The sequence below is a fragment of the Macrobrachium rosenbergii genome, chromosome 4 (genome assembly GCF_040412425.1).
Source record: "Macrobrachium rosenbergii isolate ZJJX-2024 chromosome 4, ASM4041242v1, whole genome shotgun sequence".
Classification (NCBI taxonomy): domain Eukaryota; kingdom Metazoa; phylum Arthropoda; class Malacostraca; order Decapoda; family Palaemonidae; genus Macrobrachium; species Macrobrachium rosenbergii.
The window spans coordinates 1924910-1940545 of NC_089744.1; the positions used below are offsets into that span (position 1 = coordinate 1924910).

Consider the following 15636-nt stretch of genomic DNA (forward strand, 5'->3'; position numbering starts at 1 on the left):
AAAATATACTCAGGAAAGTAAGTGTTGAACACGTTTTAATGATTGCTTGAAAGACAAGTGTAGCACTAAAAATGAGGGGTGATGCCAAAAGTAGTTCATAATATATCAATTACCTTCTTAGAACTTATCTTATATGAAGTGTGATGGCAAAAATAGTTCATAATCTATCAATTACCTTCTTAGAACTTATCTTATATGAAGTGTGATGGCAAAAATAGTTCATAATATATCAATTACCTTCTTAGAACTTATCTTGTAAGTCACTGGTATATCAAACTCTCCAATATCAACCATTATCATTACTGTATTCAGTTCAAAATTTGTTCTTGCATCTTCCCATCCACATATTTTACATACCTACTTCTGGATGTTTCTTGCTCCATCTGATTATGTTATCACTATATAACTTAGCCTCCGGATGTCGAACATCATTGTAGAATACACCATTTATGTAAAAGAAACCAGATGGATACATTACCTGTGAAAAATAATAGTTGGGTCTTATGAACAGTTTTACCAAATTAGTATACAGTATGTATGAAGAACATTAACTAATTTAATTTTGCTATAAGATTTGGGCGCATATTCAATCTATTCAATACTCAGCTTAAATAAAATACATTATGCAGGTTATTGACAATATACACACAAATACACACACACACAGATATTTTATGTAACTATCATGCATCCAACATCAAAAAACAAAGTTGCACTTACCCAGCAAGTATAATTTTGTGATATTAGATAGAACAACCATCAATTTCAGGCTTTCAACTTAAAATTTCTTTCATAATTAACGATGCTAAGGAATACTCAGTCACACCAACACCCACCATTCAAGATGCATCTGCCTGTACTGTGCATGGCCTGATATGCAAATGATGCTTTCTTCTTTCCTCAAAATTGTGTGTGTTGATGCAAGTCAATATCATCATCCTTCTCAGGAATATCTTTGTTTTAAGTTATCCACTATATCAGTATTATTTTCAATATTCATTTACTTTCTTTCATTCTTCTCCAACAGCGTCAACCTTCTACTCTTATATTTGTGTTAAATTATGGCAATGTATAGTTGGAAGCCAGCACCCACTGCCTTCAACATATTGAGTTACTGTGAGAAATCATTTTAATTTACTTTATCCTTTGTTTCATTATTATTTTATATGGCTTCCTCATTTTTTTTGATAGTCAATCGGTTCTAGAATTTCCCATTTCATTATATTGAGCATCTTCAATTCCTGTTGTTACCCATTACCTTATGGTATCTATTCATATCTTTCTGAATGTTTTTGTTTAGTGATTCATGCCCTCATAAGTGCAGACCAATGAATGGTGTTGTGCTCAGGCCAAATGTTTTAAAGGTTAGGCCCTATGGTTGTTAAGTATGTTCTGTGTTTTTTCATACGACTTCCTGTTTTGTTATGTGAATTCCTGCCGTGCCTAGAATACCTGTTAGGGTCTGCCTGTACAAGATTACACATTGTTTACGGCTTCACTTGATAAAATCCTTATCTCGTGTCAATCTTGTTGGGGTTAGCAGTAGTCACCTACATATGTATCTAATACATGCTGTATCAGTGGCTTTTCTTTTCCCAGGAGATATATATAAAGTCTTCAGTTGATGCCTCCTCAGAATTTTTCACATCCGAGTCTGTCTCCATTTATCCATTTTCAGTACCATCAGTCAAGGAGCACATCTCTTTAGATAATTCCACTGCCATACCTCCACCCTCAGTGATACGTTGATGCCAACATTCTAAAAAGAAACTGAATAAGAAGGCTGGAGACTATTCTTCTTGTATCAATGTCTCCCTGCTTTTTCTGCCACTCTTGGGAGGTACATCCCTTCCAATGTTTTTGCATCTTCATGTCCTTCTCTACTTAACACCTTGGAGCCTCTGCCCTTACTGCCTCCAACTGCAGCTCTTCGAGTCACCTCTTACAATACAGCAGCTCCCTTCAGTGAGATGGAAAAATCTGCAGACTCCACATCCTTGGGTCTCATTTGATGACAGTTTTTCACCTAAGCAGGGAGTCACATATGATCAGTCATGGTCTGCCACTATATCCTTAATTAGAATGCTGTGGTCCTCCAAGCATTCCTCACCCAAAGTTTCACCACCTGCTTTGTGGACAGACCACTGTTAACCCTACCTGAAGGATAACCTACTGTTCCTTACAAACCTCTTCCTTCAGATTCAGTGCCACTAACTCCTGCTCCCATTACCATGCCACCACTTGTGGGAGCTTCATCTCACTGACTCTTCACCTACAGTGCACAAGGTTGGAAAACCTATGTCATTAGGCAATAACAATTTTCACCCAAGCAGAGGTATCAAAGAAGTAAAGAAACTGTTCCAATGTTTGTTTTGGAATATAAAGTGGTCAGGGAAAGCCACATCTCAGAATTGTGGTGCAGCCATATGTATGCAGAGCTCCTTGGCAGCATTAGGGCTCTCCCTTGGCGAATCTGCTTGTGACCAGCTCCTATTAAAAGCTTCCAACATATTCTTCCAAATCAAGGACACTTGGAAGCATATGCTTTAATACATCCCTATGCCAGTTCATAATCCTACTCTTTTTTTCCATTTTTTTGTGTTTCTTGGTTGATCACCATAAGTTATAGATCTTTGATAAGATTTCAAACCAGTTTCGAATGTCAGAATAGGTAAAGTGTAAATACCAAATAAAAGTATAAGGTGCATTTTCCAATGAACTTAAAATCCAGAAATCAAAACATTGTCCAACTGCCAGTTCTTGCATGCAATATCTCACTTGTATTTACAGTATTTTCAAATGATAAGCTCAGTTTCTTATCTTCCAGTGATTTCTATTCTATAATTTTAATGTAGTTGAATAAAACTATTTAATTACTTTTACTCACCTTGTTTAAATTGTGCACTGTGCAGCGCACTTTGGGCTGTACTTGAAATTCCCACTTTTGTTTCTCTATCTGAAACTTATCATCAACACTGCCTCCAACACCATGTGAAGCAAAGAGCCTCTGCCAAATTCTATCAATCATGTCCTTCTTGAGTTTTATCATCCACAAATTTCCACTTCTCTCCAGCCTCCCTTCTCAAACGTCCCATCAGTTTTCATTATTAAGCAATTTAACCAGGCCATTGGCCAAGGCATGGGTCTTGCAATTCTTCTGTCACTCACAAGGAGCCCAGCTGACACTATCAGTGCATGTCCAAGCCACCTCCATCTCTCTATCATTTTCTTTCAGACCTCAAATAACAGAGCTTTTAATTTTTTATTTTCGCCCACTTCGTTGTTCTGTTCCTAATCAAAAGTCCTACTTTGAACTTAACTAGTTTAATTTTCATGCCTCATTTCAGAATAAATCTTTTGTCCAACCAAACAAGTCTGCAAATCTGGTTCAGTCGTCTTTTCAAGTATAGAGAACAGTATTTGCCTAGGTCTGAAGTAAAGAATACTGTAGTCTGTAGTTATTTTCAGACCTTCTTGTATGCTTCCTATATTTCAGATAGCCATTCTATAGATGTTATATACCTAGGAATAGATGGTGAAAGCAAAAGGTTTTATTAGCTATGACCAAGATGGTAATACATCTGTTATCCAGACTTTGTTAAGAGTCCAAATAGGCTTTGACAGGATTAGTTTAGAAAAAATAAGATGAATGGTCTACAAAATGCATAGGTAAAGGGAAAAAAAAAACTTTCATATAATAAAAATGTTTAAATCCTTACTGAATTATTGGGCAAGTAGGAGAGGCGAAATAGCTGTGGATCATCAGAGAGATCTTGATTAACTCCCAAATCATTGATGCAAATCAGAGCATCCCTGAGCTCTGTCAGTTTTTGGGATCCCAACAGTAGTAGTTCTTGGCTGTGTGTTGGAAATCGGCTGAAAACAGAGCAAAAATCATTCTCATGGGCGTATTACTATAACACACATCAAATTACCTAACCATTCCTCTGACACAATTTCCCAGAACTGCAGCTGTTAGACTTATATCCATCTGCATTCAAGAATCGCAAGATTTTAAATATGCAGCATTAAAAAAAATTAACTTCGTAAATAGTGTGAAAAGCAATGTACAAATAAAAATAACATGAGTTTTGTACGATATATAACAAATAAAGTAGGAATCCCTATGACTGCCAATTATAGTCCTAATACTCTATTGTGAACTTGTACTTAACTTTTTACAACTCAAAATGTTTAACTATAAATTATAAGGATGGCAGAAAAAGACACACTCATCACCATCCTTATTGTGATGAAGTTGAGATCACTCTTTATCCATTCCATAAATTTTAGAGTTCTTGAAATTTCTAATACAGGCAGTCCACGAGTTATGACAGAGGTCCGTTCCTATGGCTTGTTTTAGGTCAAAATTTGGCATAAGTCAGAACAATAAGTAATCAGCTGCATAACGTTGGGTTTCAGGTTTATGTCGGAACCACAGTAACGTCGGGTTTTTGGTGTTATGTCAGAACCAGATTTTTTATGAATATTTTTGAACAGCTTTGTAAGATCAGAATGGTAAAGGTCAAGACCATCAAAAACCAGGGACTGCCTAGAGTACTAATAAGGACTCACATAAATTAGGTTTATTCTTAGAAATTCATAATACAGTGAAATTTAAATAAATTTTTCAAATTGAAAATTAGGACACAGAAAGGGATTTCATATTTGATATGCAGTACTAGGACTTCCAATTCCTCTTTATCTAATATGGCAACTAGCTTTTTAAAATACTCAAATTGCTTACGAGTGAGCTACAAGAATGATCACCTGTTGCGTTTGATCTGAAGTAGGAAAATCTTCCTGTGTCCGAAGAGGACTAATTGGCTCATGTAAATTCCCTCACTGTAACAGTGCATTCTTTCTTTGTTGGGACTAGGTGGGCAATAAATGGGTTTCATGTAATTCATTTATTCCAGAAATAATCAAATTATTCAATACATAGTTCCGACTAGCGACCTAATCCAATTAAGTAATTGCCTGTCTCTTGGGGTAACTTTTAGCTTTAATTGACAGGATTACGTGGGTCTTAGATAGAACAGGGATACATAAATTACAGTAATTAATAAAAACCTCATCAGCTGAAGGACCCATGTAGGAGTGGTGACCTTAGCCACAATCTCTAATTAATTTGCTGAGAAAAAGAATTTGGAATCAAATTAACTACATATTAATTTCAAAGAGAAAAGTCAGATCATATTAATTACCAGCTAATTCTTCCAAACAAGGAGACAGGTCAAGGTATAATAGTAGTAAGAATACCATTTTTATAATTAAGAAATTAGTGTAGGTAGGGAAGTGTGCATTGAGAGCAGCTATAATTTACAATTTACAAAATTTCAAAGAAAACACTTTTGCTGCATTCAGAGACCAAGCTCTGCATTCCACTCAAGGTCGTGTAAGTTACCGAGTAAGGATTTAATATTTTGCTATTTCCTCGGCCAAGGATTAATGCATGATATTGATCTTTGAATGGGTCAGCTATTGCATGACAGTACTGGGAGGACATGTGCCTAAAGTCTCTCGTAGGATAGAGCGGACAAATTTACCAAGTACATAGAATTTCCAAAATAGTAACCGTTCGTCGCACAGAGAGGCCACCGACTGAGCATGACGGAGTTAATAAGTTTCCATATTGAGGAAATCATATCAAATTCCCTTGCCATTAACGTTGCAAATGAACAGCTACAGTGTTAATGTCATAATTTGCATTTTCAAATAACGTAAATTCCGTCCCGTCAGGATGTCACAGATCCATTCCTTTTGCCTTGAACAGACCCTCAGTAAGCGTGGCGGATGTGTGAAGCATTTAATTCCGCGCAAGAAAGAAAGAAAAAAAAAGTAGCTCATAGTAAATTCGTTCCATCACCATAACGTACAATCACCTGCATTGTTGGTGTATTTAATTAAAACCTGTATTCCTACATCGGCTTCGTTGGTTTTGTGAGAGGAATTCGGGTGCTTTGTGTGCTTTTCATTGTAAATAAATGCTGCACCTCGGGAGGTCGTGTGTCCCTCCGCAAGTCTGCTTCTAGCCGTGTGTTTTGAATTTTGCCATGCTATAACGGGATTCATCCGACATTTTGGAAACAGGTTAACCGCTCTCCCGTCCACCATCTTAAAAACCCTCGTTGTTGTGGTTGTTTGTGTGATACTGTTTACCCGCGTGACAACACGAGTCCAGTAGCATCCTCTGCCTCATATGCCACTTCAGGAACTACTTTGCCTTGTGTAGTAATCATACTCGCAAACTCTTAGAAGGAAACAGACTTCTATAGATAGGGAAATAGGTCCAGGATCCAGTACAATATATAAAAGCAAGAAATAATTTAGTAAGGGAATTACAGTACTTATTTAGGAAATATATAACAAGAAAAGTTCCTATTCAAATACACTGACATAGAGAATTACATCAAAAGAAAAGAACTTATCATTTTAACCATACTTAGCAGTGTAAGACGTACGACTCAGGGGTCAGGGAAAGTTAAGATTGCTAAGACAATCCCCTAAAACAGCCCAAGAGGACATATCTCCAAATAAGAAACCTGCCAGTGTGCAGTTACAATAATTTTACTGATTTTCTCAGGCAGCACGAACTTTGCTGGCTGAATATTTCTCTCTCTCTCTCATCATCAATTCAAGTAAGCATTCAACCTAAAATCCGAAGTGTACGTGCACCGCCTTCCTCGAAAGAATGGGCCGACACAGGAATAATTCATTAAAATAAAAACAAATAAACAAAGACACCTCTGTCCCACAAATAGACGAGGACAAGTTAAGATTAATTACCGTTAGAAACTGTCGGTCATGAGTGAGGACTTTTATCCAGACCTCAGCATAAAACGTAGTCTTCCTCCCTCTGCCTGAAAAGGAAGTAGCACAGCGGGTACTAGGAACTAGTCACTCAGGAGAGCCCCAAAAGCAACTACAATTTATTTTTCTTTTTCCACAGTGCCACTAACCTGAAGCACTGTCATAAACTGAATACTGTAGCTTACCTATCTCTTCCTTTTTACCTTCCCTTTCTCTCCTACTTATTAGTTAAACTCTGCTGGGGTAGAGGGCATTTTCCTCGACTACAAATTAGTTGAACTCAAGTCAAGTGTTGTTCCTAGGAACGCACTGGCACCATAGTGTCACCAAAGATAAAAAAAAACAGGAACAAGGAAAGCAGAAGAAAAAGTCCTTTTGGTGCTAAGTTACACCATTACATAGAGATACTGAGTGCCACCAATGTGACCTTTACACAGCACACTCAACCACAGTGCCACCTTATTGAAAAGGTGCCACACCACTGAAGTGTCAACCTAAATCTGAGAGACACTGCCTCACTGCCCAAGTACGTCCAGTCAACCCGTGTAGACATCCTTACCTACCAGAACCATGGTGACAGATAATCATAGAACCTTCATGGAGCTGGGGAAGGGGGCAGGTCTCATGGGATTGGACAAGATGAAAGAGAAGAATTGAGAAGACAGCATGAACTAGCACTCAAGGAAAGCTCTCAAGCTCTCAAGGAAAAGGAGTTCGAGCTGGAAAGGGCTAAAAGGGAAAATGCCGAAGCTATGGCTATACACCAAGCCTCCAACCCCACACTTGCTGCACCAAATGCTCTGATCTCGAGTATTAACTCCCTCATCCCCAAGTGGACTGAGGACAAGCCAGAAGCATGGTTGGAGGAAATAGAGGTACTCTTTGATAACTATAGCACCACTGAGACAGAGAGAGCCTGAGTGCTTGCCAAGCACATGGAGGGAAAAGCTAAGGCAGCTCTTTGCTCACAGGAGAAGAGTCAGAGAGGCAGCATGGTTGAAGTGCGTAGAGTCATCACAAAGGCCTATGAAACAACCCCGGAGAAATGGAGACAGTGGTTCTGAGGTCTTGCCAAGGAAGTCGGCTGGTCCTGGACTGAATGGGCCTGTCACAAGACCCAGTCTGGTACACGCTGGTTCAACTCCTTGTCTTGCACTACGTTTGAGGACCTCTCCAATCGGACCATGCTGGAGGATCTCTACCAATGCATGCCAGGGCCCCTTGCTGTATATCTAAATGATGAGCAACCCACCACCCTTATGGAAGCCTGCTGTATGGCTGATTCATGGGAAACCTTCAACCAGTCCCACAGCACATCTCAGCATCGCATAGTGCCACCCGGGTACCTCTCAGGCTCGACTTGCCCGGAGAATGGACTGCCTAGCAAGCCTACTTGCACCCACTGTAAGAGGTTGGGGCACACTGAAGCTGAGTACTGCTACAAGCTAGGCACTAATAAGCAGCCTCCTACTAACAGCCAGAACTCCTCTCCCTCTACATCCACTCAACCCTCTCCACCAACAGTCACCGCAGGTCACCGAGCCCCTACTAAGGGCCCATGCCAATCCTGTGGAGCTGCCAGCCACTGCAGTGCTGGGCATCCGGCCTGTCCACATCATGTCCCCACCACCAAGTTCGTCAACCTCATTAGCACCTCATTCTTCGTGGGTGGGCTGCAGAAGATACTTTTGCCAGAGAGACTGTAGACCCAGTTCATCTCGGTGACCTCCCTTAAGGACTCTAGCCTGCTCGTGAACCTTCTGGTCACAGTAGACACTGTGACAGATGTTAGCCTGATCTCTAGCCTGCTCGTGACCCTTCAGATGTTAGCCTGATCTCCAGATGTTAGCCTGATCTCCAGGGCCCAGCCAGTGCCATGGTTGATGAGCAAACCTGGTGGGAGATGAAATGGATAGAGGGCCACACCACAACCGTTCCCACAGTCAAGCTCCAGGTCACAACACCTTGGGGCACACTACCCCACCACCTTGGCATGGTGGGTGGAATTTGACCTGGTGTGGATTTCCTGTTTGGTCTGGACCTTCTCTGGGGAAGCCCTTCCCCAATGCCACTTCGCAGCCACGCTACCTCCTCCACGGACACCCAGACTGTAAGAGAACCCCAAGAAGAAAAACCACCTTCCGCCCACCGAAGTGGTCAGCGGAAGGGGCACACACCAAACAGTTCTCGGCCTAGTCCTCACCATCCAGGAAAGGACAGCCAACAAAGAGGTCATCCCTCTCCCCGAAGAGACATTCAGAAGGAGCAGTACCGCTGTAGGACGGGCAAGCAGACAGGCCACTCCACTAATTGAGAGGGCTGCCCAAATAAGCAACGCCCAGCGGATACTCCCGTGCAAGACTTTCTGAGAGACTCTGATCTCCAGCTGGGGCAGGAATCTCTGTCTCAGCCAAATTCAAGCCATCCGCGAGGTACTGCACCTCCGGACCCCTTGTCAGGCATGTGCCACGCTCCGTCCGGCTCAGACGTTAGGCTACAAATTAAGGAGGACCCTCTGCCTGGTCCAGATCATGAGGCGGATCCTCCTCCGGGAGATCCAGGATCCCTCACGGCACTAATCATGGCAACCGGTGAGCCTCCGGCACCCGACACTTCTTCCTCACCAAACCTGTCCCCAGAGGATGAACACCTGGTGGACCAAACTGTTACACCTTCTCCTGGAGACCAGGAACTGGCCTCCTTGGACACAGAGGTTGAGATTGCTCTCGCTCTGGTTGTCGCAGCAGCTGGAGTAGGGGCCTCCTGTAGCTTCTGAGGTTACCCCATTTCATGCCCGCTAGCCCTTCTGGCCTTTCCCCAGAGTCAGTGCCCTCATTACCTCCTAGGTCTGACACAGATAGGCCTTGGAGGAACCCAAAGAAGAAGAAGAAGAAGGGGCAGAAGAGAGCCCAGTAGTTGCAGAGCCATGAGCTCATCCTGGCATTAGTGCCCTCTCAGCACAGTGCCTTCCCATCTTGGAGTGATCCTGGCTCCTTGCCCAGAGGAGGTAGCCAGCGTGATCTCTATCATACTATAGCCTACACCAGACTGAGTACATCATAGCAGTAACCTTGTCACTTACACCTTCCATCGAGCCACAGTAACCATGTAAGTACATTGTAATTGAAATCAGCCATTCTAAACTATTGTGAAGAGAGCCACTAAGCTCATGACACGCATGGCCTAATACCTCATGTGCCGAATAGTAATTACCAATTGTAGTGCAAAACCTTGTAACTCAGCTGGTTCACTGTCCTTTACGTTGGCTATGGCCATGTTCTGATAGGTTAGGATAGGAGATACCACAGAATGTACCATTGGGCTAGGTCTAAAACATCACGATCATAAGAGGTAGCACATAATAACCGTAAGCACCTTCAAGTACAGTTAGGAGTCAATAGAAGTAAGTGATTAAAGCGCAGATCTTTTCTAGAGTTAGGTAGATCCGTAGCTAGTTAGATTGCATGGGAAAAATCTGCTCAGGGAAGAAGAGTAAAGTAATCGAGGTGAAGTCTTACTAGTATTATCCTTTATAGTTGTTTCTACAACATATCCTGAGGGTAATAAAACAGGAAATATTGCCTATTACGGCAACTCTTACCTTACAAGATCATGCCAAATGAATATTAAAAAAATAAAAGAACAAACCAAAAGAAAAACCGAGTGCATCTGCTGAACTCCTACCGAAACCAGCGACAGAAGTAGACTGCTGGCTACAGGTGTTTGCACCTATTAGTCCCCTGGTGGGAAGGTTGGGGAATTAGATGGACAGAAGAAAGACATTCATAGAAAAACGAGTGTTCTTGTTTTTTGTTTCAATCTGTTAAACTTCTGCTGGAACAGAAGTAAAAGCTATTATAATGGAGAGATAAGGTTCACTTCAAAAATTTGTTCTTACAAAGAGAAAATACAAATCACACATGACATTAATGTTATTTTTGACTGAAGCCAATGTTCTTAGTCTTCATGATGAAGTGAATTCCACTTATTATGTTCTCAGTAACCTTGAGGAAAACAATTTCACAAATTTTTAAGTCTCACAGACATCAAGTCACTTGATTCATCTTCTCACTTTTCAAAAACCATGTTCAATCATGTTAAATATAGACTTCAGGATCCAAGTAAAATTGCTGATTTACTTAAAGGGACAGTTCCTTACGCCTTAGCAAAGAGATGTAACGCTATGCTGTTTGCAGTTTAAAATGGCTTTGGCTTACTAAGTATACAGTAAACCGCCCTTACTCACAGGGGATGCATACCACACCTGCCCCCGAATAGCTAAAATCTGTGAATACTTAAAACCCCTCTAAAAACACTTAGAGCTGACTATTTTGATGGCTCAAACACAAAAAAAAATTTTAAAATGCTTATACCAAATTATTTTAATAGTTTTATCACAATAAAGTGCATTTAGTCATGAAAATGATATGAAAATACAGTAATTGGTGAATATTTCTCAGTGAAAAATACCACACATAGCGAATTTTCTGCGAATAATTTGTACATATCTTCCATACAGAAATCCGCGAATTGGCGAGTCCGCAAATCGTGGGAACACAAATGCGGGGGGGGGTTTACTGTAATGGCTTTACTGGTATTTGTATTAAGCCATCAAGTGAAATTGGAGTTCAAAGAACAGAAATGAATATAACACATCAAGTCCAGGAAACTGAGTTGAAACGACTAATTGAATAGTTTCAAAATATTCATACATCTGCAATCTCCAGTTGTTAACTAACTAATTAATACCCTCATATATGAATACAGTATTACACTTATGAGCTATAAAATTTAAAATTTTAAACCCCATACTCAGAGCTAAATTTATATGGTTAGGTATAACCACTGATATAATTAAAATAGTTGTATGAATTTTTCTTCATCAGAATTATTAGTAGCATTTTCTACTTCCAACTAAGAATTATGCAGTCATTTTCTCTGACATAAAAAACAACAAATATAACACATACTTGCATGCCTTTTTCATGTGTGTTTTTTTATGATATGGCCTCTGTACTCGAACATTTAGAATTATGTCCCGCAAAGATTCCACTGCATAATCCTGACCTTTACGTGTTGGCTCTGGGTGATTGTGTTCATCTGTTATCTGTAGAAACAAAGGTATTTTTTTCAAGGGCAATTTTTCCACAAGAATAACTAACCTTACAAGAGTCTATTCACTCAACACTCAAAGTTTCATTGTGGTAGATTTTTCTACCACAATGAAAGTCTTCTCTTCAAAAGGATAAGAGATGCCCCTGTGGTGCACAGATCCCTAATTCTTTCTTAATTAAACAAGTTAACTAGTAAAATTAATGTTCTGAAAAAAAATTATAATGCATGCAACAGGCCTGCACCACCTTATGTAGCAGAGGCAAAGGTACTGACAATTAAAATAGATTTTGATAATGTGAGACTATAGAACACTACAATTCTGGGTCAGAGTGCAGTCGGAAGATCATATTTAAATGAACTCGCTAGAGATGTGGTGCCTAGCATCTATAAAATTACTGAAGTTGTAAAGATTTAAGAAAATTAAGACATGAGATAGGAAGGGATGAGAAACAGTTAGAAAAGTAGTAGAGTGAACAGGTAGAGATAAGGCAAAAAGTGCACAAGACACAAGCCTGTGCAGCTTAAATCTGCAAAAAATTGGGCACTTGCCTACTTATTTTGTGATCATGAAGAAAATTTAGTCTCCTGTGAAGGAAATCTGTCTGCTTTATATTTTTCAGTACTACTTACCAAAATAAAAGTGTGCTGACAGTAAACACTAGATAATGCTAGTCAGGTCAAAGAATTGCAAGAGCAGAATAAGCTGGATTGTTTGCCAGGTCATACTGGGCCTTACGGTGCATGTGCACTGCTCAAGTATCAGACATGCACTGACTGCTTAGCTATCAGACTGATGCTCTTCTTCCTTTAGAAAAGGGTGTCTGGGAAAGGTTTGTGGTAACAAAAAGGCTATATAAAATATGAATTAAATAAACCAATGTTTACCATTCTAATTGTTGAGAAGTATTTTAACAGTCTGTATCGAAGACGAGCATAATCTCTGATATGCTCACGCTTACTTAATTCAGCAGCTTGTTCCTGTAATGTCTGTAACACTTCTTCTCCGCCAGCTGGAACAATACCATCTTCGAAGGCACCTGATACCATTAAAGAACAACAGTCAAATAACTTATACATTGCACAAACTTTCTGTCAAACCGTCAATAAACCCTAAAATAGATTAACTATTAACTTAATACATTCTTTTGAATAACTGTTTAGGCATTAATATACACAACAAAAGAAATGTCATAAGATCTGCCAGTGAGTTGGGTTGTAATCTTTTCAAGTTGCATAATAATGTCAACAATTTGTATATCTTGATAACACAAAAGTTTCTATATACAAACCCAATAATAATATACATGACTACAGTACAGTATATTCATGTCACAAATGTTCTGTGGCTCACCAGTCTTTTGTCTGTCAGTAGTCACACTATGCAAGTACCCTAAGGGTCCTCTTAATTTAGATAAAATAAAGAATGTGCACCATGACTGTTGCTACATAGCTTTTGCATAGCCCATGCAATATAGTAATGAATACAGTATATACAGTATATAAATAAATATTAAAAAATATTATAAGTATTGTACTGTATTACAGTAAGCACTGTAGATGACATCATCATCAATTATGCACAGACAAGCTTACTACACCTACTGTACAAGGACAAAACTTCATCCTGGTTCACATTCATCACTGTAATAAATTTCGAGTAAGTCTACGCTCAAATTCGGTACATATGTAAGTTATATAATCTCTCTTACATTCAGGCTAATTTCATGGAGCCCCAACATACACAAAGAACAAAATATATACTGTAGAGTAACTTCTCGAGTATCCAGATTAATAGAGTCAAGTCCCTGTCAGATGAGGTCAAATAAAACTCGAAGGGTATAAAATGTGGCAACTATGCACCTTTACTCCCCCTACCTTGTCAATACAGCATTACCACAAACACTCCAGATGTTTATAAATAACTACCATCACACTTTGAACTGAAAATTTTATGCAAAAGACAATTATCCACCTAATTTCCTAATTATTTGTAACAAAATATATTGTATAAATATACTTTGTAAAAAACTGCAAACTCCTTTTCCTCACTCTCTCTCTCGTAACAAACAAACAATACAGTAGGTGGGTGGCCTAACAGTGTTTACCCACAGCCTACCATGGTTTTATCACCATTAATTTATTTTTATACAGCAATTTCTTATCAGTTGTTACCATATTGTATTATATTTCATTTGTTTTATAGTTTGATCAATCTGCCTTTTTTATTCATTGTTGTTTTTCTTACACTCAGTTATGTTAAGTACTGCATCTTTCATATTGCACTGTAGACTAGGCTAGTTTAGTATGTTATTTTTAAGAACATTATTTAAAAAGTTATCATTTATTTTGTTACATTATGACCACTAATTCCTCATTTTGCTTTATGGAAACTGTGTATGCATGTAAAACACCATGTTTACATCTTTAGTATGTAAGGCAATTCTCAATGATGATGTGTCCAAAGGAAATTCATTTTAAGAACATTACTAAAAAAGAAATTAGTAATCATTTTCTGTTTTATTGTAACTAATGAAAATTTTCATGATAAAGTTAATTATTTGGATACCTACCTACTGTTACTGTTAGCTTATATCTTCGGACTATTAGATGTGATTGGCATTTAAAAAAACTAAAATAATGCTTGGCTAACCCACTAGGACTCTCTATGTAATCACCTGTTTCCCACCAGGTGGCCTTGGAATGTTTATGTTCTTGTCAGAATTCTTCATGACCACCCACTACGATGTCAGGGGCTGGGTAAGTTTCCACTTTAACAGTATCCAAATAACTAATTTTATTATGAAAATTTTAATTATTTGGAATGAATCTTACATACTGTTAAAATTAGCTCACCACCACATTGAATGGGGATGGTGGGTTAGTGAAGCCAGAGAAACAAAGTTCAGCCAAGCAAACTAAAAACATTTTAATGGGGAGAAAAAAAACTTCTCAACATTCCTGCCTGCTGTGTGATCCTTACTGGTAACTGTCGCCAGACATTAGAACCACAACAGGGCATAAGTCCCTCGTAGCTGGACTCATCAGAGGACCCTTACAGGGAAAAAGGATATCTCGTAGAGTACTAGTAACTCCTGTGCCTGAATCGAAAGCCCATAACCGAAGTTCCAAAACTAAAGACAACTACCACCTTCATATATGAAGGTGCACTCTTATACAGCAATGTGTACCTTCGTGCTCCCAAAATTCAATAGAGGGATTTTATAACAACTAATGATAAGATAGAAAGCAAGATTGTTACCATATTTAGTTCATGAGAAAGCGTCCCCACCACAACAATAGGACTAAGGGCTTTACACCTCATACTAAATTTGAACATTTCGCAAATAATGAGGCAAAAACAGTTACGTCTCTCCTGAGCTGCATGACAACCTTCTCTAGAAAAATGTTTTAAACGAAATATAGACACATTTACGTTACGGAAGCCATGAAGATTATTTTCAAAAATGGTAAAAGCTAAGGAATCAACTCTGCATTGACTTTAGCCATCTTGGACATAGTGTTTGGCCTTCTAACACCACAGATAAATTCTTAACTTCCCCTCTTAAAGGTTTATGTCTGCCCAGGTAAACCCTTAAGAGTTCTAACTGGGCATAAGAGAGTCATTTCTTCATTGCCTACCCAAGCAGTTAAATTAGGCACAGTCACAAATCTGGGAAGGGCTTTCACTTCTATATCTTTTCTCTAAGC

The 15636-nt window shown here is 39.1% G+C and overlaps 1 protein-coding gene across 6 annotated transcripts in view; it reads right to left on the minus strand.

Annotated features, from left to right (window-relative positions):
• The window catches only part of Pbp49 (proximal sequence element A Pbp49), a 65691-nt gene that overhangs the window by 26989 nt on the left and 23066 nt on the right, over window positions 1–15636 (minus strand). For all 6 annotated transcript variants that reach the window (XR_010850379.1, XR_010850382.1, XR_010850389.1 and 3 more), the window contains 4 exons: window positions 12814–12965; window positions 11784–11920; window positions 3720–3876; window positions 358–478 (listed from right to left, as the gene is read on the minus strand). Coding sequence is in view for 2 of the 6 variants with exons in the window: in XM_067088053.1 (XP_066944154.1) it covers window positions 358–478; window positions 3720–3876; window positions 11784–11920; window positions 12814–12965 (567 nt within the window). In the remaining 4 variants the exon portion in view is untranslated. The remainder of the gene's footprint in view (window positions 1–357; window positions 479–3719; window positions 3877–11783; window positions 11921–12813; window positions 12966–15636) is intronic.